This window comes from Rhipicephalus sanguineus, chromosome 10 (genome assembly GCF_013339695.2).
Source record: "Rhipicephalus sanguineus isolate Rsan-2018 chromosome 10, BIME_Rsan_1.4, whole genome shotgun sequence".
NCBI lineage: Eukaryota > Metazoa > Arthropoda > Arachnida > Ixodida > Ixodidae > Rhipicephalus > Rhipicephalus sanguineus.
In genome coordinates, this window is record NC_051185.1 from 69,526,272 (window position 1) to 69,553,806 (window position 27,535).

General features: G+C 47.9%; 1 protein-coding gene across 1 annotated transcript in view; it reads left to right on the plus strand.

Moving 5' to 3' along the window:
* LOC119372094 (E3 ubiquitin-protein ligase HUWE1-like) overlaps positions 1–27,535 on the plus strand; it is a 172,264-nt gene that overhangs the window by 57,376 nt on the left and 87,353 nt on the right. The window contains 9 exon segments of the mRNA XM_049420112.1: positions 3,512–3,634; positions 6,668–7,025; positions 9,018–9,185; positions 16,823–16,999; positions 17,524–17,613; positions 18,543–18,785; positions 19,530–19,670; positions 26,874–27,004; positions 27,293–27,374. Of these exon segments, the coding sequence (XP_049276069.1) occupies positions 3,512–3,634; positions 6,668–7,025; positions 9,018–9,185; positions 16,823–16,999; positions 17,524–17,613; positions 18,543–18,785; positions 19,530–19,670; positions 26,874–27,004; positions 27,293–27,374 (1,513 nt within the window).

The window sequence follows — 27,535 nt, forward strand, 5'->3', positions numbered from 1 at the left end:
CGTTGGTACAACTTTAAAAGCCGTTTTCTCAAAACGACTTTTCTTGCTTCCTGCTTCGCTTGTTCCGCTGATTTCTCACTAACCGCTGGGTCTATTTCAGTTCCGTTTTTTGTTCTATATTCCTTGAAGCACAGTTCAGGGCGTGACATTCTTGCTTTTTCAGTATGGCGTTCTGATAATTAGCTATTTGACGAGTTGCACAAAGCCTCGATGCCTGTTGCACAGTCACCTCATGAAAAATGAAAACTAAAAAAAATTTTGTTGCAAATAAAAAAATCTAAGAATGTCATGCCCGCAATCAGACATCTTAGAATGCATAGCACTTTGAACGAGTTTCCTATCTCATTTTTTAAGCGAGTCAGACTCGGAACAAGAGCAGAAGGTGAAATATATGGTAAATCAAAAAGTTGTAAAGATATATTCATGAAATTTCTACAGTAGCATTAAAAAAACATTTCAAATAAGTGCGCCAATTTTCATCAAAATCCATGAAGAAATAAGAAAGTTGGTACCGAAAGCCACGTCCTCCCTTAAGCCGGTTAGCTATGCCTGCGACGTAAAGGACACTGGCGCGAGTACTGTTTACTTACGTGCCAATATATGTATTATGTGCAGCTGGATGCCTCGTGTCCAAATAAACTTGGGGAAATCAAACACTGAAATGAAAGCACGAAATTCTGTCCAGCTGTTGAGGAGCACCGTGCCATTTATTACCTTTTGAAGACGAAATCTCGAAGGCGTGGATGCCATCAAAAGCACTAAAGCTTAATACTACGTTGAAAGTGGCAAAGCGTGCTGATTGCTTGTGCTTGAAAGCACTACCTTGCACTAGATTTTCGTCAAAGCAAACGCTCAAAGATATCAAGTTCACCCCCGCACAAAGCTCGCGCCTGCCTTCAACCCAGCTGCGTGTCACGCAAATTAGGTTCGCAAAATGAAATAGGCGGGCATCACACTGCAGAATACACGCAGTTAGTGTACTTACTCGTGCATTTTCACTCGGTTCCTAGTTTTTTTTTTTTTTGCTTGAATCACAGTCATGCACTTGCGGCGAAGCTGAAAACACCGCACCGGCACTATTTCCGTGGCGCGTCGTAATCGTCACAGACAACGCTAATATCCTCTTGTTGCGCTGCTTGTTTTGGCATCCAAAGACGACGCAGTAGTGCCCAGACGAGCTCTTATACGCGGAAGCGGCGTGAACGGGTACTTTTTTGCACTTTAAAGCCTCAGAACTGCAGCTTGCCTTGTTTACTTGGTGCAGCCCGCGCGCGCCTTGGCAGCCCGATCAGCCCGGCGTCTGGGTGCGGGAGTATCCGCTCGGCTCGCCAGCAGTCTGGGTGCGAGACAGGCGTGCTCTGGTGTATAGGCATGTCGATATTGGGGGTGCAGAGAAGGCTGGAAAACCGGCTCTGCCCTCTGAACATACGTCGCGGGGTGCGCAGTAGTGAGATAAGTGCAGCGACTCGCATTGTACCTTTTTTGCTGGTGTTTCGAGTGTTCCTTTCCATTTCCATGCAGACAGAAGTGAATGATGTCTGTAACAGTGTCAGGGGAAAATTGTTATAAGTGGTTTATTTTTACAGAAGGTACATACAGAACGTCATGTTGCAGTGGCTGCCCGTTATAACCAATGCATTTTTAAAACTGATATTTTTATAAATGTGTTTTTATGCCTTTTTTTTAGCATCGTACTCGTTGCTGGTGTTCTGAAGAGGCTTACAGTGAGCTTAGTGTAAGTTAGTTTCGCGATTGCATCAGCATTCCGTGAATGCTTCTCTACGATTTATTCTCTTTGCTCTCCTGAACTGAAATGCATTTTTGTATGTGGCCACAGGTTACAGGAGCCCTGGATCGACCTCGAGGTGTAAGACTAGGCCCCCTCCCCCCATTTTTTTTTGTCTAGAAATAATGACAATGTGCTAACCCCGAGTCAGGCTGTCCCTGTTACTGCGTCGAGTTTTCGTGCGTCATCTCGTGTTGTGTGTCTTAATAAGAACTGTGCATTACAACATGGCGTCTACGTTTGTGTAACTGCATCTTTTCTGCTACCTGAAACACTAAACCACTGACAACTTATTGGATTAGCGTTGTCGACGATAATCCAGAGCGTTATGTGCCATGTGTTATATAAGGCGTCACTACCGACGACGGCGCTGGGAGATGGCACGCATTGGCTCGACAACATCAGAAAAATGAGGGATGAACTTGGAGTAGAAGCCTGCAAGTCCCAGCAGCGAGCGAAGTTCGTTTATGGTTGTAGGTGATGGTGCCTTGGTTATCGCCTCAATGGATGACATCAACGGAAATAATCCTCTGGCGGTGACAACGTGGCTTAGAAAAGTCAACTCTGCTACGTCAAAAACACATTTGTGGTTGAGCCTGAGGCCAGCATCAGAAAGACGTTTCAAAACAGCGCGCAAATTGCCCAAATGATCCTCTCGGGAGTGCCCATACACGATGATGTCATCAATGTAGAATAGGACACATTTGCACCCTTTCAGGATCATATGCATCATTTTCTGAAACGCTGAGGGCGCCGATGCCAGTCCGAAACAAACCCTCTTGAAGCGAAATAGTCCGTCATGCGTTATGAACGTGGTAAGGTCCCGGCTCTCTGGACTGAGCGGTAACTGGTGGTATGCAGAAGCTAAATCTAGCTTCGAGAAGCGCTGTGCCCCAGCCAAGCTGTTCAGGAGTTCCTCAGTTTGCGGCAAAGGAAAACTGTCGACTACTACAGCTTTGTTTGGCTCCCGTAGGTCAACGCACATGCGAATCGAGCCATCTTTTTTTCTGGCTACGACAATAGGTCTTTCTGGATACGACAATCCCATCTTCGTCGCCAAAATATGTTATATCATGCATAATGATTAGAACAGCATTAGCGAAGACATCACTGTTTATTCTATCTTCTTCCTTCTCCCTGAGGCGGCCGCCAAGCGTGTGCCATCTCCCAGCGCCGTCGTCGGTAGCGACGCCTTATATAACACCATGGAATTAAGTGACCTAACTTCAGGAGGGTCCGAAAAGCATCGTAGCAAGGATCAGTGTACTTATTGTGACCTGGTTATTTAGTTCATATTCGAACCAGTGCCATGACGTTAAACGCTGTGCAGTCAAACCCTCTGCATACTGAACATGTTTGTGCTGTCAGCAATACCACTCTGGATACCCTAAAGCAAGGCTTGCCTAAGCAGGCTAAGAGATTTTTTAACTGTAAGCTTTCATTTTGGACTGCATTTCCTGTCAGCTTTGTCTACTTGCCCTAAAGCATAATTCTCCCAGAGAGCAAGTTTTTTTTTGTGCTCTCCGTCGATTTCGTTGCTGCGGTGATCAACCGTCAAGCGGACGTGCCTGAAATTTGGTATCGGTCTGAATTGTCTGTCGGCGACTGTCTTACTCAGCATTCTGTTAACTTCTTCTTGTCCCTGTTGTCAGTGTTAACCAGTACAGGCAGATCGCTCACTTCACGCGAGTATAAACGGAGTGGTCGGTTTGTCAATTGCCGCAGGCTGACCTTCTACATCTGCTCTGTGGGTTTCACATCGCCGATGCTGTTTGATGAACGCAAATACCCGTACCACCTGATGCTGCAGCGGTTCCTCTCATCTGGAGGACAGGATGCCTTCTTCGAGTGAGTTCTCGCATTTTTTTTTTTAATATATTGATGGCTCTTGGTTTTGTGCACAGCGCATCTGATAGGTGTCAAATGTGATGTGTGAGGTCTGCCATGTGTGAAGTTTTTTACTTGGATTGGACAACTCGCTTGACCTGCATAACAGACTAAACGCAGCCTTTACAGCTTAGTGGTTTGGCTTGCCATGCACTTTTGGTCATGTTGGTGACTCGAATTGGTTGTAATCAGGTACAACTTAAAGGGGTCATGAAGCACCCCTTGGGCTTGTTGAAAAAACACATCCTGCGGAAAGCTGACACGGCTATGAACTGCTCTGCCAAATACTACAGTCGTGCGCACCGCGTAAAGGCCACAAGCGGAGCGCGAAGTTGCCGTTTCCCCAGGCGCCCTCTTTTCAAACAGAGGCCAGTTCTCACTCTCGTCGGTGGGCGGGGCATCTGGCAGTTTACGTCGCAAGAGACATAGCATGCTTATTGGCCGATAGCCGACGTAAATCGAGAGCGGCGTTCGGATCAGATGCGCTTCTTGCCGCGGGGTGCCGCCACTTGCCGGCGCCGCACTCCTCAGTACACGGTAGCCGCACTCGCGCAAGCGAATCACAGCGGGAGAGCGATCGCGTTTCATGACGCGCACTGACGTAACTTCTTTCCCCCGTGTTATCCCTCCCTGTCTAGCTTCGAGTGCGCTCGTCGGCACGAGAAGAGAAAGCGCTGGGAGCGTGCGCCAAACCCCCGTAACTCCGCTGATTCTTGACAGATTCGAGAAATTTTTGCGGCAATCGATTCGGGAAGCAGTAAACTCTGATACAGTATAGACCGCTTATAACGTAAGTCGCCGGAGTCGCGAATATCCGCACTATAAGCGGTACCGCACTATAACCAAAACAACCTTCTACAAAGGCTGCACTTGCGCAAAACGTGTTGAGCATGTAGCCTCGCGTGTCCGATAATCGACATATGCGATTTGGGGCGCTTACAACCACTTAAATGTCCGAATGTTCAAAAATTAACCGCCAAAGACCTGCATTGCCAACGAAATGAACACGGGGGAAAAAAGCAAACAAAACAAAGTGCCATCGCGGAAATTCGCCGACTACGTTTCAGGCCACCTCGAGGTATGCGCATTACACAGAAACCATGTCGAATCGCGACCGAAATTTCACGTGCTGAGCGGTACCGATCGTTCGATTTCACGGGCGCGCACGCGATGTCCAAGACATTGCAATCGAATCCGGAACCACAATTCGAGAGTTGCATGTGCCAACCATGCCCTCGTTTTCATTAACTATATGATTCTCTTCCCTTCAAGTGCAGCCATCGCAAAAAGTTTCGTTGATTCCGCACCAAACCGCAACTTTTATCGCCCGCGACCGCTACCGAAAAGCAACCAACGCTGATTAGGCCTAGCGTGCCGTTCAGCATGTTGTCGTGGGAAGTTTGTCCAAGACAACATGAAGATCGGACGTCGAAAAGATCGCACTCAAGCACTAACTTAAGAACAGCGCGCGTGATACGAAGTTTGTGTTCGCGGCCGGGAGATCGACGGCGACAAAAGCCCGCCAAGCTCGTTTAAGTCCGCGCACTGGCAGAAAAGGCGAAAGCTCGCGTGATGAAGCCGCAAAACTTTTCAATTTGCGGACGAGGTCGCAAACGCGATATCTGTAGCAAGTGTGATAACGACGACGCTTTTCCCGACAGGAAACTTACTTTAAAGCGCACTTGATGAGGACGCGATCGTACGTTCCACGCGTAACGCGCTGCCGGCAAGCGGCCGCGGAGCCTTGCCGCCTTGCCGCCGCCGGTGCAAAGGCTACTCCGTCGTCTAGGCAACCACCATCCTTCCCACTCGGCGAGCCCGCACAGCGCTGCCGCAGTCGTTTTCCTCCCTCCGCCCCTCGTTCGTTCACTGTGCGTGCCCTCGCCCTTCATAACGACCTCGTCGCTGCCTCCCCAGCGGCGTACCTCCTTTGAGAACCGCACTCGCTACCGCGTTTGTCAGAAATATTTTCCCGCAACCGCATTATAAACGGTATTTCATCTTGGGGGACGGCACAATAAGCGGTATGCGTATACATGCGGTTCTATGGGAGGGTGAACGGGAGTCGAAAAAGACCGCATTATAACCGGTCCTGCACTATATGCGGTTACGTTATAAGTGGTCTGCACTGTACTAAGGTCATTAAATCATTACTTGGAAAAGTGGTTCATGACCCCTTAAAGGGGCCTGCAACACTTTTTGAACACTGTCAGAAATTGCGGCCGATCGGTAGTCGAGGCTCTAGCGAACACGTGAGCAAGACATTATAGCGGGGCATGCAGCATGGAATTTACCAATAAATTTTGAAGTCTGCTAGAAATCGCTCGTTCATATCTTGAAAAATGATGCCATTTGCCCAAAATAAAGTGCGTCACATACCCAAAAGCACATGGCCATTGGCTGAATTGAGCATTGTGAGCTGCATACTTACCGTGGCTGCCATGTCATGCCTGCACTGCGCTCGAAGTGCACTTGTGATTACACTGAAAGTGATCTGCGCATTCAGAGGAAATGAGTAAAGAGAGGGCTCAAGGTCATGATGCGTGCTGATGTATGAACGTAGCTTCTTGCCCATTTGTTATCCCCCCTTGTGTAGCTTTCTGCGTGCTCACTGGGACGAAAGGAGAGAGAAAGTGCTCAGAATGTGCGACAAATCCCTGTAACTCCACTCGTATTTGATGGATTCTAAGAATTTTTGCAGCAGTCGATTCGTGAGACACACTTCGATGGTGAAGTGATTCGATGATTAGTTAATCCCATCTATAAGAGACATGTACTGCGGAGTAGTTCTTGTCCCTTATATGAGGTGTCTCCTATAAGCAGGGTACCAGATTCTCATTTTCTGATTAATCCCTATTTCGATGTAAGCACACTAGTGTCTCTTATACCCAATTGTCTGTTACATCAGTGCCTCTTATAATGGGGTTCATCTGTACTTGGAGAAGTGTTTCAGGGCCCCTTTAAAGCGAACTCTCATTCTATCGCAACCTTCAGGACGTTCCGTTGGGCCCTGACATGTGGCGGCAAGGTGCCCCTGAACGAAGGGCTGGAGAGCCCCGACCTGCCTGAAGGCACGGGCGAGTTCCTCGATGCCTGGCTCATGCTGCTCGAGAAGATGGTGAACCCCCGCATGGTGCTCGAGTCGCCCCACACGCTGCCCGCACGGTCGGCGACCACTGGTGCGGTGCCGGCCTTCAGTCCAGTCCTCTACCTGATCCACACGCACAAGCGGGCCTTCGACGCCATCATGCAGCTGTGGGACCGCAAGCCCCTGAAGGTGTACGGCGACCGCATGTCAGAGTCCATGCTGGCCATCCTCTGCCACCTGCTGCGTGGGGAAGGCCTCATCCGGGTGAGCTATGTGTGTTGTGCACCGTTGCTATCTGGTTGTTGCGAATGCACCTTTGTGGCAATTTATATTTTAAAAAAGGGAAATTCTGAGTAAATAATGCGTAGCAGGGAGCGCAAGGCATAAAAGTAGATGTCAGTTTTATTGGTGTCCTTGGTATTTACAGTCAACTGCCGATTTTTCGGACTCCCGGTTTTCCGCACATGCTCGAAAATTCGGGCCCTTTCGCGGCACCTTCACCAGCCCCATAGACTTCAATGTATTAGAAAGTCCAAAATTTCGGACGCTGAAGCTATTCCGCGTCCGATTTTTCGGACTTTCTGCCCAAATGGCAGGTCTGAAAGGCATTATTTGAAGCCCCCACCTCTGCCGCGTCTATCATCTCGTAGGTTCGAACCAGCGTTTTCGTGAGTCCATCTGTTTGAGACAGTAGCAGAGTCCGAAAGTCAGCATTGCCACAATGCCGAAGCGTTATGGGGTGAAGTAGACCGGAAATTCAAAGGGGCCGCTATCGCGACGCCGTGCGGCGATGTTACGGATAAGCAGCGGAAATGCACGGAGGCGTGATGGCGGCAGCTGGCAAACGCGCCAGTAGACTTAATCTCTCACAACCCTTACGATAAGCATCTTCAGTTAACTGCTCGGTAGTGCACATGGCCTAGCGCAGTTGCATGCGTACTGCACGCATTTAATAGGCAAGAACCCAAATACGCCGCGCCGCCATTCCTGCTGCCTCTTTGTGTGAGACCGCTAAGCGCACCGCATAGACGCGTTGCTTTCGTGGACGAAACCATCTCGCCATTGCCGCGCCCGTGTGCGGTCAAGAACTAAGTTGGCATCACGGACCCTTTCATGATAAATGCATGCGTACGATACAGCAACAGTAAAGTGACGGCGTCAGCTTAGTTGGCGATGTACTGCACACAACTAGAAACGATCGGTTTGACACTGCAGCAAATGCTGCGTATCGGCGGCGATTCGGCGATGTGTGTGCGCATATGCGCACACGCATCGGGGAAAGCCGGATGAGTCGTCCGCTCTTCCGCCACAGTCTGTGTTCCGCGTCATCGTTTACGAACGCTTCATGCGAGATAGCCGTAATCAATTACGCGCTTTGCTGTTATCAGTGGCGCTCATCACGAGATGCAAAAGTGGCGGTTGGCACGTACGTAGTTAAGCGGGGTTCGCGGCAGGTACCGAATGTATTTACGAGAGCCTGGGCGCGTACCAAAATGCCTGATAATTGTACTGGGAGGCATTAAAGCTATTTTGGACGTGGCTGTGCCGATTTGACCGCTTAAGCGGAATAAAAAAGCATGAATTTGTTTTTTCGGACTGCCCGATTTTTCGGATGATTTCTCGGTCCCTAGGGAGTCCGAAAAATCGGCAGTTGACTGTACTCGGAGTAGTATTTACGAGCCATTCCAGCTACAAGTTCTACAAAAAAATGAGAGAGGTATGGATGGATGGATGGATTGATGGATGGATTGACGTGTTAGAGCACAAGATGAGATTTGTAGAAGCCACTTGAAGCAGGAGAGCGCGCATCTTCTTTATGCTGGCTGTAGGGGAAGGGCTTATTATTAGGAAAAGAAATGGTGGAGGCGTCTTCTACAGCCTGCAAGCGAGTGTGGCCCACAGGGAAAGGAGCGAGGGAATGAAAGGAAGAAAGAGGAGAGTTGAACCAGTGTGCGAATCGGGTGTCTGCAGTGACCACAGTGGCTTTGAAGTGGTACATTGTTTGCCTCCAGTTGCTGGAGGTACTGAGTACAGAGTACTAAGGATGCAGGAGGTACGGCAGGTACTGAGCGGGAGGACCACGCTACGCTTAAAAGGGATGAATTTTAATATGACGTTTCAATATAACAAAGTGAATTGCCGATTTTTCTGACTGTTATTTTGAAGTTTAACTGCATACCAAGTAGTTTGGACTGGCAGTTTTAGTGATAATGAATGATAGCATGTTGTGATGACACGTGTCCTTTTTGTCTGCAGGATAAGCTTGCCAAGGAAAAGGAAGCAGCATCAGCAGTTGGTGCTTCAGGAGGCCCAGCCTCCTCTGCTGTGTCTGAAGGTGCGCTGCTACACGGTAGTGTCCGGTCGTCGAGAGGGGCCCTGGGAGCACCCTCACACGAAGACATTAACCAGGACCACCTACAACAGGTTAGCAAGGGCCAGTAGTCATTGGATAACGGGGTAGTGAGCAGCATCTCTACTTTGGCCTTCGTCATGGGTGCATCAAAAGGAATGTGTCAACATAGGGCAGGTAGTGGCCGCAGATCCGAACCATGGGGCTGAAGTGACTAGAAGAATAAGAATTGGGTGCACTACACACCAAACGCAAAAATAAGGAGTCTATTTGGATATTCGGGAGGACTTCCCAATTTTCCTCACCATATTCTGCGACGATGCACCTTCTTTTTTTTTTTTTGCAAAAATTGTCACGTGGGATTCCGGTCCAACGTAGCAGGTCTGACGGATTTCCTGCACACCCGGTGCGCTCAGTTTCAGTTTCGCCTAGATCGGGGCCTCAAATTTCAATGATTATGATCTCAAATTACGTGCGTGTTTTTTTTAGATTTTAAGAAAATAGTAGGGGTGTGCGAATATTCGAAATTTCGAATATTTTTCGAATAGTATTTGCTATTCGATTCGATTCGCACTGAAATTTTACTATTCGAACTATTCGAACTTCCCAAAGACAAATGCAGTCAATGTCCGGTTGAAAGTGACCCCTTCAGATTTTTAATATGCTTCACCTCATTACACTCTCGTATTGCGGCAAAGCTGCCTTTCACGCTCCGTTACGGTCGAACTTAGCCAAGAGACAAAGTCCGGTTGGAAATGGTCCCTAGATTTTCAATATGCTTCACCTCATCACACCCCTGTATTGCGGCAAAGCAGCCTTTCAAGCTCCGTTACGGTCGAACTTCGGCAAGAGACAGTCAACGTCTGATTGAAAGTGGTTTCTAGATTTTCAATATGCTTCACCACCTCACACCCCCGTATTGCGGCAAAGCTGCCTTTCAAGGTCTGTTACGGTCGAACTTAGCCAAGAGACAGTCAACGTCCGTTTGGAAGTGGTCCCTAGATTTTCAATATGCTTCACCTCATCACACCCCCGTATTGCGGCAAAGCTACCTTTCAAGCTCCGCTTAGGTCGCAAATGTATTAACTCAAGAAAACGCTGGTTCCAACATGGAGATGAAAGATGTGGCAGAGTTGGGGGCTCAATGCTGTTTTGAACCTGAAATTTGGGCAGCAAGTCGGAAAAATCGGACGCCGAAGCTTTTTAGCATCCAAAATTTCAGATGTTCTTATATATCGACGTCTACTTGGCAGATTTGGAACTCCAAACTTGAAGGGAGCACACCCTTGACCGCCACATCAATTGGCCTTCCACAGCAGTTGAAAGCGGAGGAGAGGCTGAGGAAATGGCATCTCTGCCTATCACGTGTAAAGTATTGTCGGCAACACTTTGGTTGCACCAAATCATGTACATAAACACAATTCGGCCTCTACATTGCCTCACTCTTGATAAGAAAGACAACTATGAAATACAGTAGAACCCCGCTGATACGTTTTTGAAGGGACCGTAGGAAATAAACGTAAGAGACGGGAAACGTAAGAGCCGAAAAACAGGAAAAAACGGCAAAATATTTAGTGGTACAGAATTTTATTTCAATTCTTACGAGCAGCACGAAAATTGGCGCGCTAAGCCGCGATCTAGTCGGATAGAAACGCGGAGCTTAGGACGGCCTCATCCACAGAAATGTAATCAACGTATGTGATTTTTTTAACACCAACAGCTGTAGGCATGAAAGAACTAAGCACACGCAATCACGGCCGGCGCGGCGAGTCCGACCGCGAACCGCATGCACGACCACGCGAGCTCCAACCAGCTCGAACTCCTCCCGTTCTCCGACAAATAACGATGATGATGAGTCTACGCCAACGCGATGGCAGAAGTGAATGCCAATCTCGAAGGCCTTGCTTTCGCAAGCAATTACGTCATACACGCCATGTTGGTGCAATACAAATCTCTGAGGCTATGCTTTTGTCAATAGTAAATGCCAATCTCGAAGGCCTTGCTTTCGCGAGCAGTTACGTCATAGACGCCATATTTGCAATTTGAATCTCGAAGTCCATGCTTTTGTTTGCATCAATTGAAAGATTCTGTTGCTTGCGCCTCTCATGCGGCTAATATTACGGTCAAACGAGGCCAAAGTGCGTGAAAATGCACCATGGCTGCTCTCTTTGGTAGTCACTCGGTCGGCTCCGAGCGCACTTTGCGACGTATCATACGGGAACGGTCCGACAGTTACGACGTAACAGCGGGGTTCCCAATACATTGTATCCTATGGGAGCTATGCCGGGACCGGCGGAAAACGACGTAACAGCCGGGAAAACGCAGCAGTGAAGAACGTAACAGCGGGGTTCTACTGTATGACCCCACCAGCGCTTCATCAACCTAGCGAAAAGAAACACTTTCATGTTGCGATCTCACAAGAACATACTTAGGGATTCTCTGCAACTTTTTCTGTAATTTCACTTCGAATTATTCGAAAAATGTTTGAGAAATACAGTCGAACCTCGATATATCGAACGGCACGGCGATCGCGAAATAGTTCGATATATCCAGAATTCGATATAAAGAATCACGTAAAAAATGCGTCAAGAACTTGTGGAAAACAACCAACGAACCAATCGTGGTGCAGTAAATACTCACTTGAAGATTCAAACAAAGTATTTATTGTGTTGGCTTAAAATACTGAAAAAGAGTAGCCTGCTTTTTGTTGGCAATGGCGTGTTTGACGACTGCGTCCTCAACATAGTCCAGGCGATCCACAAGTGAAAGGCCGGTGCCTTCAATCGCGCTGCAGTGGCGGCGCGCAAGGGCCAAAGCGGCTACGACCTCAGCTGATGTCGGGAGCGGGGCACCATCAGCGCTTGCGGGATCCACCTCGGCAGCGTCTTCATTCGGCTGCTCAGCGGTAGCTTCGGCGACGATCTCTACATCCGTTAGCTCCGCCGTTGTACCAGTGCTGTCGTCACCTCCAACGAAGTCTTCGATGCACATGCTTTGCGGCTCCGCACCAACAAAGCTCTCCAGCTTGCTCCACGTTTCGGCGAGCTCGCTTTCTTCATCTGCGCATGCCAACCCAGCTTCCTCGGATTCTTCCACTGATGCTTCGTCAGTGCGTCCACCGAAGCCCGCATGCCGAAAGCAGTTGGCTATCGTCGACTGCTTGACGTTTTCCCACGACGCCTTGAGCATTTGGATGGCGCCCAAAAGATCGATCTTCAGATCTTGGCCCATCCGGAGTCTTACAAGCAAAATGTCGATCAGCCGACGCTTGTAGATAGACTTAAATGTGCGGATAATGCCCTGGTCCAACGGTTGGAGCTTCGAAGTGGTGTTGGGCGGCAGAAATACCACTTCGATGTTGCTCAGCTGGGCATCGGTGTGGTGTGCCGTGCAGTTATCGACGATAAGGCATACCTTCCGTCCCTGACGCACCAGGTCCGAATCCCATGCCTTCAGCCACTTGAGGAAAATATCCCTCGTCATCCACGACTTCTTATTCCAGGCATAAGTCACCGGAATATTGGGGCAGTTCCGCATGCACCTCGGGGTTTTAAATTTGCCAATTACAAGTGGCCGCAGCTTCGTGCTCCCATCCATATTGGCAGCCAATAGGACCGTCACACGGGCCTTGCCTTGCTTGCCCCCGTGGCACTTGTCCCCGCGAGTGTCCAGCGTTTGCCGCGGAAGCATTTGCCAGAACAGACCCGTCTCGTCAGCATTAAAGATTTGGCTCGGCTCATACTTGGCGAGAACTTTGGGCCACTCATAATCAAGCCACTTCTGAATTTCTTCATCATTGGCGTCCTCACTCTCTCCCGACACAGTCTTCCCGACAATGTTGAAACGAGTCTTAAAACGTTGTAGCCAACCGCTACTCGTACTGAAATTCTCGACGCCGAGAATGAATGCAAAGTTCTTTGCCTTCTGTTGCAACATCGGCCCCGATACAGGAATATTTCGGGCCCTTGCGTCCATGAACCACTTGTGGAGAGACTTCTCAACATCTTCAAAAGCAGCTTTGCGTACACGCCGCGCGCCCGAGTGCTGACTCTTCTCGGCCTTGGCCTTTATGTCGGCTTTGTTTTTGAGCAGAGTACTCAATGTGCTCCTTGGTATGCCTAACCCGTCCGCGACGCTCGACTTCTTCTCACCATTCTCAACGCGCTGGATTGCTTCCAGTTTTGCTGCAAAAGTCAGGGTCGTCCGTTTCTTCGCGTCTGCAGCCATCGCTACACACACCACAACGCGCGGCAGGCCTAACACACGAGCACAACAACGACCGATGCGACGGATGCCTGGCGATACTATCAAGGAGGAGCTGGTGCAACAAGTGCAGTGCGTCGTTGCTGCAAGGCTGCGGCGTGCATATGCCGCTACGTTCAAGTGGCGCACTCGGCGCCATCGATGTGTGCAGCAGTCGTAAACGCCCACCGCGCTGCCGCTATTTTCGAGAGTTGCGGGAAAGCTCGCCGCCTGTCAACGGAGCGCGGCGGGAAAGCTCGCCGCCTGTCAACGGAGCGCGGGCGGTTTGGGGTGGCCGAGTTCGATATATCCATTATACGTCAAACTTCGTTCGAAATAAAAAATTAAAAATGCATGCGATTTCCCACGTGATATAGGAACCGTTCGATATAGGCAATAATTCGATATGTCCGTGTTCGATATATCGAGGTTTGACTATTCTAAAATTATTTGAAATTATTCGATTCGATTCGCACTCAATCTTTATTATTCGAATTCGCTTCGCACCCAAAATTTTGCTATTCGCACAGCTCTAGAAAATAGTCATGTCATCAGTTGCCACATCCTACAACCCTTCTATATAAGCAACAGCCCTCAAAGCTAACGATTAAAACGTTAGTTGAATTTTCGTTAATTGCTCATGTGAATGTAACGTAGGTATGGCAAAGTTTTTCCACCTCGGTGTGGACTTCGTTTGTGAAGACTGCAGGGGCTTGACTGTCGTAGCATTTTCATTAAAAAAAAATCTGTATTGTCTAAAAAAAACACCCCCTATATTACTAAAGTCTAAACAGCGCAGAAATGACAAGGACAAAGGAGAGTAACTAACACGACAGACGAAGCACACAATACAGTATACAGTAAAACCTCGGTAATTTGTACTCGGTTAATTGGGAATCACGGATAATTTGTATTATTTGCGCGGTCCCAAATTTTTACATGTAAATTTAACCGGATAATTGGTGCGGCCAGTCTGCGACTTCCCGGTTAATTGGCACACTTGGCCGCGACTTCCAAGATATGCAAAGGGTGTTGCGAATCTCGGAGGCTGTAACTAAAACATGCATTTTTTTTTTTTTTGATGTACGGATCTCGAAGGCCATGTTTTTTTTACTGGAAATACGTCGTAGACGCCATGTTTTAGCAATTGCCAGGCGGCGATGCGTGCGGTTGCGATCATGATCATCATCTCAACAGCGATGTTAGCCACTCTAGCGAAGTGAATGTTTTGTGGAGTCTTTGTGCCATTTGGATGTCGGCTGGCGAGCATTGTGTGATTCGGTGCGACTGCTCCATTTGTCTCCTGTCTCCGCTTGAGTGTCTTCCCTGTGAATTAGTTGATTGAGGTGTGCTTGGAAGGAAGATGCCGAAGTACAAGAGCTTGTCCCTGCACGAAAAGGTGTGCTTAATTGAAGAGGCCAGCAAGTCGACGGCGTCGAAAACGGCTCTCGCCGAAAAGCACCACGTGCCTCTGTCAACGCTGTGCAACATCATCAAGAATAAGGAGAAAATTCTCGATGCTTACAGCAAGACGCACTCGTCAAAGCGTACACGAGTACGCCCGCCTACGTACGCCGACGTTGAAGCAGCTCTGATCGACTGGCTGCAGAAAGCCAACGCAGCACACCTTCCTGTGAATGGGACCATATTGCGTGAGAAGGCCAACCAGCTGGCGCTGCAACTTGGGCATTCTGAGTTTAAATGCAGCAATGGATGGTTTTGTCGATTTAAGGAGCGCAACAACCTGACATTCGTGACTGTTTGTGGCGAGAGTGGCAGCGCGGATCAGTCTGTTGTCGACGGCTGGAAGCAGCACACCTTGGCTCCACTACTCGCCAAGTACGAAGCAGCAGATGTTTACAACCTTGATGAAGCTGCTCTGTTCTACAAAATGTTGCCTACGAAGACGTTCGCTTTGAAGGAGGCAGACATTAAGGGGCGGAAACAGAACAAAGATAGAATCACTGTTTTGTTTGGTGCAAGCATGTGCGGTGAGCACAAGCTGCCACTGCTTGTTATTGGGAAGACGGAAAAGCCTCGTTGTTTCAAAAATGCACGACTGCCATCCAAGGATGACCTGATCTATAAAAACAACAAGAAAGCTTGGATGACGGCTGCACTCTTTGAAGAATACGTGCGGCACCTTGACCGCAAGTTTGCGGCCGCAGGGCGCAGCGTTTTGTTCGTCGTCGATAATTGCCCAGCTCACGGCGACATTCAGAACCTGCAGGCAATCAGGCTGGTCTTTCTACCCCCGAACACGACGTCGCTATCGCAGCCGATGGACCAGGGCGTCATACACCATACCAGGAAAATATATCGCTACAATCTGTTGAAGCGAATGCTCCTTTGCTATGACAACGGAAAGGAGTATAACATTGACCTCCTCGGTGGTATTTGCCTCATTGTTCACGCATGGAGGCAGGTGGAGGCCACCGTTATTCGACGGTGTTTTGAGCACGCCGGTTTTGTGAAAGAAGAGGCAACCTCCGCTGAGTTTGCTGTCACCGCTGTCACTTGCCCGTTTGATGAAGAAGGGGAGACTCTCTGCGCTCGATATGAGGCTTTGCACGCGGACGAGGAGTGCACTCCAATCGGATTCTCCGAATACGCAAATGTCGAGTGCGCAGTGCAGACGTGTTACGCCGACATCGACAGCGAGATAGCTGCGAGATCGACCGATTCGGCCTCTAATGTTGACAGCGATGACGAGCCCTCCCGAGCACCCCCTTTGGCGGATGTCATCGATGCCTTGAGTGTTGTGCGCAGCTTCGTCGAGTGCAACGGCGGCGAGGCTGAGATGCTGCGCCTCATTGACAGGCTGGAAAATGACTTTCAGTGCTGGGAACTACCGAACGCGTCAGTCACGCATGGAGGAATTTTTCTCCAAGTAGGCTGACTTGCCACAATAAAGGTGTGACTTCCGTACATCACGTTTTCTGGCTGATTTCTTTGATTTCGCGTTGTTTCGGATAATTGGGAATCCCGCTTAATTGGGATATTTTTCTCGGTCCCGAGGCCTTCGAATTAACGAGGTTTTACTGTATATTGTCAATACTTTTGTTTCGACTCCAGGTTTTAGTGGTGGTTTAAGGCAAAATGTTTCCTAATTGTATTGTCGGATTTTGACATGTGATGTAGACATCTAGTAAAACTTGTTCTTAGCCTAGTATGTTCGACATGCTTGAAAATAAAAGTTTGCGCGAAAATAAGACACGTTCACAAGCGCAACCCTGTGCCCTGCGCTGGTCCCTGTGCTGCCCTCCCTTGTGGATGTAGGCATGTTCTTTTTCTTTTCACGACTTTTCAGTTAAAATCCATATGTACAGTATGTTTGTATGATTTGTGGGCTACCTGCGTGTCGAATAGTTGTAGGAGTAGAAGCCTTTGTCGGGCCGCATGGCCTTCAGCTTCTGCTTCCTCTCTGTCATGAGCAGGAGAAATAATGTTCATTCATTCACTCTTGCAGCTGATGGACATGGGCTTCTGCCGAGAGCTGGCCACAGAGGCCCTCGCACACTCTGCCTCCTTGGAGCAGGCGACGGACTACCTGCTCAGCCACCCGGCACCCTTGGCACCGAGCGGGTCTGGACTCCTTCCAGGCGGGGCTGGATCGCCTCTAGTCCCGTCCGGACGGCCATTGGCGGTGAGTGGCAAGACTGCCATGCCTTCGTTAGCTTCGTTTGATGCCCTTATGGGACCTCTGGGTCTTGGCAACATGCTGAGATCTTGCACAAGCGAGCAGGATTTTCTTGTATGTTCAAAGTCTTATAAAATTGATGAGATAGAATGTGGTTTAACGTACAGGCAGGTTTTGAAGAGGCTGTCAGGTTTCATTGAAGTGGGCTGGTAAACTAGGGGAAATAATTTTTTATCGACATCTCTGATGATGATCGGCTTGGTACTCTCTGAAGGCTTCGGAGTATTGTTTCATCTCGTCAGTGGGTGCAGGAGAGTTGGTAGTCCCTATGGCATAACAGTGATCGACTTCACATCAAACAGTCCATTAGCACAAAGTTAATGTGACGTCAGTATAGTGTAGTCTGTTATGGCTTAGTCATGAGGTCTAGTAATTGTGACCAACCTAAGCAACTTCAAAGGGTTTGTGGGTGTCTGAAAAACGTGTATTGTATGGTAATTGACTTAAATATTCCTCATCTTTGTTTGCAGGAACTGCCTTCTGACTTGGAGATGTCTGAAGAAGACCAAATGATGCGGGCCATTGCCATGTCCTTAGGGGAAAACGTCACACCAGGACAGGTGATGAGCAACTTCCGATGTTCTTTTGTACCTGGGTTGTCATTTGCATTGGCAGTCTTGCATGATTGCACCGCTGTCGTCCCATTTTATGTCCTACCCGCCTTGGTAGCTCGATCAGCAGCTAAGGTGCCTCATAATCATATTGTGGGTTTTGGCATCTAGAATGTCAGAAATAAAATTTTATTATAATGTATGCCCACTGTAACTTGCAGTCGTTGGCAGCATGTGGCATCCATATATAATTCCCAGTGTCCGCTTTTTTAGGCGTTACAGAAACGCATCTCATAGGCTTTGCCATTATGGGCTGCTTGTGTCCCAAGCAATTGCAGGAGCTCGAAACTGGTTGTGGTCGCTTTGTTTAGGACATGCAGTTACAATTCTGTTTCTGATAAAGGTTGTGGTTGGTCCACCTGTACTACACCCAAAACAAAATGCTGCCTGATCCAGATGGACATGGAGCGTGGCCGTTTGTGAAAGTTGCAGGTTCGTTCTTGTTAGTGTCCATCAAAGCTAAGTTCTTGTTGCGGCCTGTGAGAACAACTACAGTCTAAGGAAGAAAAAAGGAGTATGTGTTACTTTTTTCGGTATGTCCTGAGTTGCCACGAATATGACTCTCTTTAAAGAGAGACGTTAACTCTCTTGGTTCTCACGACACTCTGAAGAGAGTATAACGATTTCCTAAGAGAGTTCACGTGTGTCTTTTTAAAGAGTCAGATACGTGGCTAGTCAGAACTCTCAAAGAAAAGTGGCAGGACTTTTTTTTTTTCTTAAAGTGTAAGATGAAGGAAGAAAAGCGTGAATTTGGTGCTGTCTTAATTGTTCCTGTGTACAGGCAAGATGTGTCACAAACTAGCCTAGCAAACCATCCACCTCAAAAACAATCTTCACCTCACATTCCATGTTGCCTTGTTCTTCTTTTGCCCATGCAGGCTAAAGAAGGTGACAAAGTGATGCGTGACGAAGAGGAAGATGACGAGAAGGTCCAGCCGGAAGAGGAGCCGGCGGACCCGGCGGTGATGGACCGCTTCACGGAAAACATGCTGCCGGGCTGCCTGCGGTTGCTAGACGCCCTGCCCGAGACAGTGTACCGCGTTTGCGACCTGCTGGGTGCCGTGGTGGCACGCAATGGAGTTGTCTGGCGGGACCAGATGCTTGCCAGCCTTCTTCAGGAGGTGCGTGCGGAGGCTCGAGCCATGAGAGGCCCAATTAAGGGGGGACGCGGCACTTAGGAAGATGAAAATCTGTCTAAAAGAATCTTATTTTCAGTCTCATCATTTTCATGTTCCTGAGGTTCTTCTGCACCTAATGGCAAATTTTGACCTCGAGCGGACCTTTAACAAGGACATATTGAGATTTCCTTTCCCGCGTGCGATTAAAACACTAAGTGATGCCCGAGTACTGTCACATCACCCTGTTGCATCACCTTTATCTCGCAGCGGTGTTACTGGACATTGAAGGACGTGCACCAGATGCTCCAGGTGCAGGTGCCAGAGATTGGTGCGGGTGACTTGTAGGTGTCGTGTTATCACTAGCCATGCATCTGTCAAGCCTTCAGAGTCCTTCGATAACTAACTTGTTTTCTCGCGTATAGCCCACATCCTCGACAATAATGTGCAGAAAATTTCAGAAAAATGATCCACACGTATTACTGCAAAGCTAGCTTTCTTGCATAGGGGTGAGGCAATGCCATGAAGCCACCATTGCAGACCGGAATTTGTGTTTTTCATCTTGACTTTAGCTCTAACTTTTCTGTACTTTTTGTGCGGCTTTTATGCGAGAAAATGCAGTATTACATGCATAATTTGTAAGAATCACAGTGATGTGTTTGTATTGAGAGTCCCTTCAGTATGGGTCGGCACATTGCTATAAATGACTGCCTGTACGAAGGTGACATATGTGTGTTCTTGTACCGGCAGGTTCGGACTACAGTGACGTCCTTGCTGGAGATAGCTGTGTGTGACGACCTGCCCCAGGCAGAGCAGGCTGCCCAACTCGCCACGCTGCCTGTGGCCAACATGGCGGCTGTGCGCATCCACCTGTTCACCCTGCTCTTCGAGGTGAGGGTTGAGCTAGTTGTGTCCCTTACACTGATGCACACCAGGTCACTCCCTGAAGCCTTCAGCATGACATTTCCTGTAGTTGCAGCTCCTTATCTGTGTTGATGTACAGAATGTTGCAGTGATGATACAGGTGCCATATCTATCCAATTCGAACACGCACTCTCCCTTACGCTGACTGTAAAGTGTGCCCAGCGTTAGTGTTTGTTTAGCTGCTCCGAACCAAAGGTCAGCTGGACTTTTGTATTGAGAAGTGCCCTCAACTACTGCAACCACGTAAAATAAATGTAATATCTTCACTGAGTGAAAAAATGTTGAAGGTTAATATTCAGTGTTGCGGCAGGTGATGGATCCTCAGATTAGCCTACTTCTAATGGGGTTGAAGTGTGTTGTTTATGCATGGTTCGTTGAGCAGCTTCTGGTGAGCAAGAACAGACAGCACACAATATAAAAGACAATTTCTTAAGGGGGGACGTGGGTCCTAAAATTTTTTTATTTTTGAGTCGATATGAACTAAACTTCACTGTCTTGACCAGTTTTTTATGCTGATTTCAAATCTGTAATTAGTTTTTTAATAGCTGCACTAGTTCAAAAGATCTCGAGGTTTGAAAAATTAGTGCCTGCTTCTTACGGGGCTTTTAGGCAATTTCAACCCACTAAAACCAATATGTAAGTGCATGGGCCCAATGCCCAGATCATGCTGTAGGGGGTGATGCTATTTTTATTCCCTTGAGAGCACTGTGAAGGTCAGAAAACAGATGAACATTCACTGGTGGTTATTTTTTCTGATTCACTCTCATTAGTATCTTTAATTAAAATTTGTAAAATGGTGCTAGAGTAATGCAAATAGCATCACCCCCCAGAACGTTTCAATACGAGTAAAATGATACCAAATTTGTGATTTTTACTTGGCAACAACATGGAAAAAAACCCCGTAAGGCTGAGTGCGTTGAGCAAAAATATCAAACTGAGAAAAACATTTTGAAGTTTCAGACAACTGTAACTTTTGTGGAAGTGCAGCCACAGCACTAGTGGTTATATCATTTGATAGGTTTCTTCACGAGAACAGCCACACCAAATATGTGACCATGACCTGCCAATGTACTGGCAAAATCTTCTTATAAAGCCACATAGTGCACCCAGTACCAGAGTGATAAACTCGCCTTTAGCAACTCATAGGCCTGTACCAATTCCTTGCTAGCTAAAGAAATACAAAATTTGTCTATGAATGTGGCTTTGCAACAGGCAAATAAAATAAACAGAGAGATTACCGTATTTACTCGAATTTAACGCACACCTTTTTTCCAGGAAAACGAGTCCAAAAATCGCATGCACGTTAGAATCGAGTACCGAAAAAAAAAAAACTCTTATCGTACTGCCATCGACATTTCAAAATGGCCGCCTCCTACGCGCCTTGGCCATTTCTGCCATTTTTTCACTTCGTACGTGTGCTGAGGAGATTGTCATCCCGTTCTGCGTTCGCATCGACGGCATGGAAGTGCCGACTCCAAATACTCGACTAGTGTACCACGATGCTGCATTTAAAAGAATAGTTATTACATGTGCAGAGAGACGGACGGAAATCGGGCCGCATCGCTGTCGTTCGGAGTTCCCGAAACGTGCGTGTGAGACTGGCGCAAACAGAAGCAGAAAATTTTTTACAGCAAAGCTTCGCGAAAAAGTTTCTGTGGACAAAAGCAGGGCCGGTTTCCCGAAATCGAAGAGTGTTGACAGCGACGAGGACTGATCCATTACGCGACTCGTATCGCCGCCGTAGTGGTGACAGTTTTAGCGGCGAGGCCCACTTTTTGACTTTGTGTTTTACTTTTTGAAACTTTAGTTCTTTAAGGGGGGACGTGGGTCCTAAAATTTTTTCTTTATTTTTGAGTCAATATGAACTAAACTTCACTGTCTTGACCAGTTTTTTATGCTGATTTCAAATATGTAATTAGTTTTTTAATTGCTGCACTAGTTCAAAAGATCTCGAGGTTCGAAAAAATAATTAGTGTTTGCTTCTTACGGGGCTTTTAGGCAATTTCGACCTACTAAAACCAATATGTAAGTGCATGGGCCCAATGCCCAGATCATGCTGTAGGGGGTGATGCTATTTTTATTCCCTTGAGAGCACTGTGAAGGTCAGAAAACAGATGAACACTCACTGGTGGTTATTTTTTCTGATTCACTCTCATTAGTATCCTTAATTAAAATTTGTAAAATGGTGCTAGAGTAATGCAAATAGCATCACCCCCCAGATCGTTTCAATACGCGTAAAATGATACCAAATTTGTGATTTTTACTGAGCAACAACATGGAAAAAAACCCCGTAAGGCTGAGTGCGTTGAGCAAAAATATCAAACTGAGAAAAACGCATTTGAAGTTTCAGACAACTGTAGCTTTTGTGGAAGTGCAGCCACAGCACTAGTGGTTATATCATTTGATAGGTTTCTTCTTCACGAGAACAGCCATACCAAATATGTGACCATGACCTGCCAATGTACTGGCAAAATCTTCTTATAAAGCCACATAGTGCACCCAGTACCAGAGTGATAAACTCCACCTTTAGCAATTCATAGGCCTGTACCAATTCCTTGCAAGCTAAAGAAATACAAAATTTGTCTATGAATGTGGCTCTGCAACAGGCAAATAAAATAGACAGAGAAATTAAAACCCAAATACTTGTTCTTCCGAATGTGCGAAGTTTGACTCCTACGGACTTTTTTTGTTCTTTTCTCTCATGAAAAATGGGTGCGCGTGACAATCGATGTATTACTTTTTTTTTTTTGGCCGCGGAAAACGGGTGCGCATTACAATCGAGGGCGCGGTAGAATCGAGTAAATACGGTAAGTCTAAAAGGCACGTGGGTTATTATTGTTCAGTTATTATTGTCCAGCAATAGCACTTGGCTCAACAGCAGGCAAGGGCTGTACTCGGGGTCTCCTGCTGGTTTGTGTAATTTTGAAAGTCTGTGCTTGGTGTCACTACTGTATAAGTGCTTCTTTTGCAACTTCCAATGTCAGTTTTTAACCCCTTCAGGGTTTTCGCCGTACATGTACGGCTGAAGCTTCCTGGTACCAAAGGGTTTTCGTCGTACATGTACGGCATAGCGTTTATTTTTAAAACGCGCGCCTTTTTCGATCATTTCTCTTGTTTGGCCTGTGCTTCCACACTTCGAAAATACAGTCGCCGACCGTTTATTCGGACGCCGAAAATTCGGACATGCTCGTTTATTCGGACACCTTCGCGGCACCGCCACTCGTCCCATTGAAGTAATGTGAACTAACGACCGAAAATTCGGATGCCCCACAGCCCGCCGTTCGATTTTTCGGACTCCGACTGGCTGATAGAGTGCGACGTTGAACGCCATAACAAGCTGTCAGCAATGTTTACAATATTTTTACTGGGTTGCCAGCACTGAAATGTTGCACTGGCTATAACTGGAGATCGTGCCAGTGTCAAAAATTCACGCAGAAATTACCGATCTCGAAGGCTATGTTTGTTGGCTACACGTAACGGTTGCCTTTTGGCTTTAGCCAGTCACGTATCCATTGAACGGCTACAACGGCCAAACAGCAGGCCAAGCCAAGCCAAGCTTGGAATCTGCTCTGTGCGGCGTTTGAGGCGAATGACAGCGCGTACGAGTACGACGCGGATCCTAATTCGGACGAAGAGAGTACGACAACAGATTACAGAAGCGCTGCAACATCAACTAGACCAACATCGTTTCCTTTTGGCGTGTGAGGGTTTGCGTTCTCATGTTTCTGTGGCTAGGCCTGATCTGCATCCCGAGCTTTGTGTCCTGCTCATGCGAGGCCTGATCTGCTGAAATTGCTCCGACGCTGCCCGTTCCATGTGCGCCGTCGGAACTAAAGAAACGCGGCAACTACAAGGCCCTGACGATGGCGAAAAAAAGCGGCGATTATTCACCAGGTGGAAGTTGCTTGGGAGTTTTCGCCGAGTTGGGCGATGAGATCCGTCAGCTACTCGAACCAGCGCATGTGGACAGTGACTGCCGTGATGATGCACCTCCCACACCACAGCCATCAAATGCAGATTTAGCGTAGGCTGTTGCGGTGCTATTGAAGACCCGCAGGGGTGGCCAAACATTGGCTGAAATACAGGCCGACTTGGTCGCGCGTAAGCGTACATGTGTACAGACGCGCACTAACAAGTTTTTTCCGGCCGCTGGGCCAATAAAAGCGCTTTTTTCTGGTGAATCCTTTTTTTCGGACTCCCGATTATTCGGACTTTTCAGCGGTTCCCGCCGAGTCCGAATAAACGGTCGGCGACTGTACGTGCAATTTTTTTCATGCGCCGATGTCTCTCCGTTGTATTTTTTTTCGCTTCCTAAAACGGCGCGCCGCCTATCGCTTGCCCATCCGACCGTGTTCGCGGTGCAGCTGGTTTAAAGTGCGCGCCTTTTTCGATGATTTCTCTTGCTTGGCATCTGCTGCCACGCTTCGGGAATACGTGGAATTTTTTTCATGCGCTGATGTCTCTCCGTTGTTGCTTTTTCTATGCTTCGCAAAATGGCGCGCCGCGCGCCGGCTATCGCTTGCGCAACCGAGAGCGCCCGCGGCGCGGTTTGGTTTCAAACGCGCGCCTTCTCCCATTTCTCTTGCTTGGAATGTGCTGCCACGCTTCGGGAATACGTGTAATTTTTTTAATGCGCCAATGTCTCTCCGCCTTTTTTTTTTTTCTTTCCAAAGAGGCGCGGCGGCTTGTAGTCTCGAAGCAGAACGCGCGCACGCGGTCCGGCTTGTTTTGGTTTCGTCCTTCGGGTGGTTTTCGCTTCTTGCGCCCGCAAAGCTGATGGCTGTTTGGTTTCTAATCTCTCAAAGGGTGACCCCTTGTTACTCTCTCATTTATTGCACCCTGGCGCGCCATTACATCTGTTTCCGTGCGGCGCTAAATTACACAAACGACGCCGCCGTGATTGCGTTTCCCGTTTTGGGTTCTCGGAGAAACTAACTACGTCTTGTTGGCGATAAGAAGAAGTATTACTGTAGCTTTTTCACTTGTTTTGCTTTCCGGACGGGCGCACAACCATAGTTTTCTTCCGTGCGCTCACTGACGCAGTTCGCTGACGCTATGAAAGCGCGCGTCGGTTGCGCTGCTGCCGGTGAGTCAAGCAGCGATTCTTCCGATGCGGACTATTCCCCAATTGCCGGTCAGAATCTGATTCATTGTATTTCAATTCGTCAGACGAGGATCTTTTGACGACTTCAGACTCCGATGACGATCAAGGAGCGACATCTGAAACGCGTGCGCGGGGAGCCATGCTTCAAAGACTTTCACACGCTGAAAAGTTTTTAGTGTTAGAGCACGAGCGTTTTTAACCGGAAACGTAGTCTGGTGCGCTTATTTTTGTATGTTTGTGAACTATGTTTAATACAATGCATAATTTTTATTCATAAAAAACTGTGAAGCTTTTTTTTTAGGATTCTGCTTGATTTTACTACCAATAAACCATATGTATTTAACAACAAAACTGATTTTTTTGTCACTTTACGGTCACGAAAAAAAATGTTAGACAATTTTTTTCTTAAATAGAATCCTCTGAAGAATTTATTTCAGCAATAAAAAAATTACACATTTTTGGACTGGATTTCGTGAAAAAATTCGACCCTCAAAGGGTTAACCTTCTCAAGGCTGTGGAGCACAAATCAATTTCCCAAAGTGTAACACGGCGCGTCTCTGCAATTTCGGTGTTGCTCTGTCAGGTCGTGGTTGAAGCGACTACCGTTGCACCCTTGTCGACAGTATTTGTGGCCCTAATTTAATGCATTTCACTTCATATGACATTAATTATCTTAGCACCACTATCACCAGCGACGTCCTACGAGAAACGCTTCTCGCGCGAGTTGCACCTATGATAATGAAGCACAGGCTTTGAAAGCAGCCTATACCCTCTGCCTTGAAAAAGGTCACTGCTTGAGCCGAACTCGGAATGAAGCACAAGCCCAAAGAACGTTTTTATCACGGATAAGTCGACGCGGATAAATTCTGTGACATTTTCCTTGCCGCCGTTCACCAACATCCAACGGCTTGAATTTCTGCTGCTTCGTTGCGCGCACTCGTTCCAAGCACTCCTCCCGTCGCCGTATTTCCCGCGCACTCGGCAGTCCCGCATAGTATGCCATACGAACGCGGTTTCGAATGCCACTGAAGCGTTGCCTAATGATCCGATGGCTGCAGCTTGACCAAGGGGAACCGGGCAGTTCTCGTAGACTCGACGCTCTGGTAGCGACAAGTAGTTTCAGCATCGCGCCCTCGTACGCTTGGCGCGTCTTCTTTACACGAGAATCTCCGGATGTGCCAGCACAAAATAAGGTAACTTGTGTCGGCGGGCCGCACGAGTGCGAGTGTAAGCAGAGGAAGATGACACTTGTAACAACACACGAGCACACGACACCGGCAACACGGCAGCCGTGAGCGCAGAACAAAAATACAAAAACAAAATGGCCGCCTCGGGTTGCGCCAGCCAATGGGAGGCGCGAGAGAAGGGGCTCGCCTCGCGCGCGCGCGCTCTGGCCAATGAGCGTTCTACAACCACCCTTCGGAAAAGCGCCGATAGCGGCCGTTCTGTTGCAGCGACGCCATTTTGAAACGCCGCAAAATGTACACAAAGAAAACAGCTTCAAAACAAGCCAAAGATGGCGGCGATCAGCCAGCTGCTGCGCCCGCGGCGCGCGCAGGAAGTTTGAACAAATTTTGCCTGTTGAGATGCATTTTGCGGCTCCCGTGGCGTCTTAAAAATAAGTTTTAACCCATTTCCCGGGCGAAATTGGCGATAATATTTTGAGGGCAGCTGCTTAGGGGTGGAAACATGCCTAAAATTCATTTTTCTCAAAACTGATTTTCTGTCCATTTTTTACTATTCTAAGACCCGCGTCCCCCCTTAAGGTTAAAGCAAACTGTAAAACATGATAAGCATTGGCAAACGGAGAATTGAATAACCATGACCATGGTGGGGTACACACTGCGTGCGTTTGCGCTTCCCACAGTAGTCTGCGGCAGTCTCTCCCTTGAATGGTTCTGTTTGCCCGTTATAAAGTGATGATTGCCAGGCTTCTTTTGTGCGTCAGGGCACACGAGGAGTCATTTGCCAGCAATGCAACACTACGTATACTCGAATGTATTGCCATGCCGCACATAGCTTGTGTCGTCCGTCGACGTGGTATTGACGATCCTCGCATGGTGCAGGAGATGCGCCTGCCATGTGCCACCCTGCTCGAGGAGCAGAGCCTGGTGGATCTCCTGGTGCAACTGGTGGACGCGGCCCAACAAGTGCTGGTGCTGCCGACCCCGCCCAAGGAGCCACCCACCACACCCAAGTAGGTGTTCTTCAGCGCAGATCATCTAACGCTTAAGTAGTCTTGAATATTGCCACTGTAACCAAAAGACTTGAGTGTATCCAACAATCGAAAATATGGCTTGGATGTTCTTGCTTCACAATTTCCAGCATCCAGCCGATATTCCTAGTGAAGCCTGGCAAATGACACTTATGAATGCTGACGATGTAGTCTGGTGTTAGTGTTCCATAATCAGCACAGCAACCAATAGTACTAATTATGAATAATGCATTAAAAATGTATGCTATTTGTCCTCTATATGATGTCCAGGTGGCTGGTGTCTCTGATCCTGCTTATAGACCTGTATGAGAAGGCGTCGGTGGCATCCAAGAGGAGAGCACCCCTACTTCAGGTTGGCACATTCAGTACCATTTTTTGGCTTTCTGCCATGCATTGCAGGTGTTTGTATTAGACCTTCCTATCTTAATTTTTACGTAAAGAGTGCATAAAGAAAAGGTAAAGATCATTGAACTGGGTTTGCAAACTAATTTCTTACTGAAAACTTTTACTCAA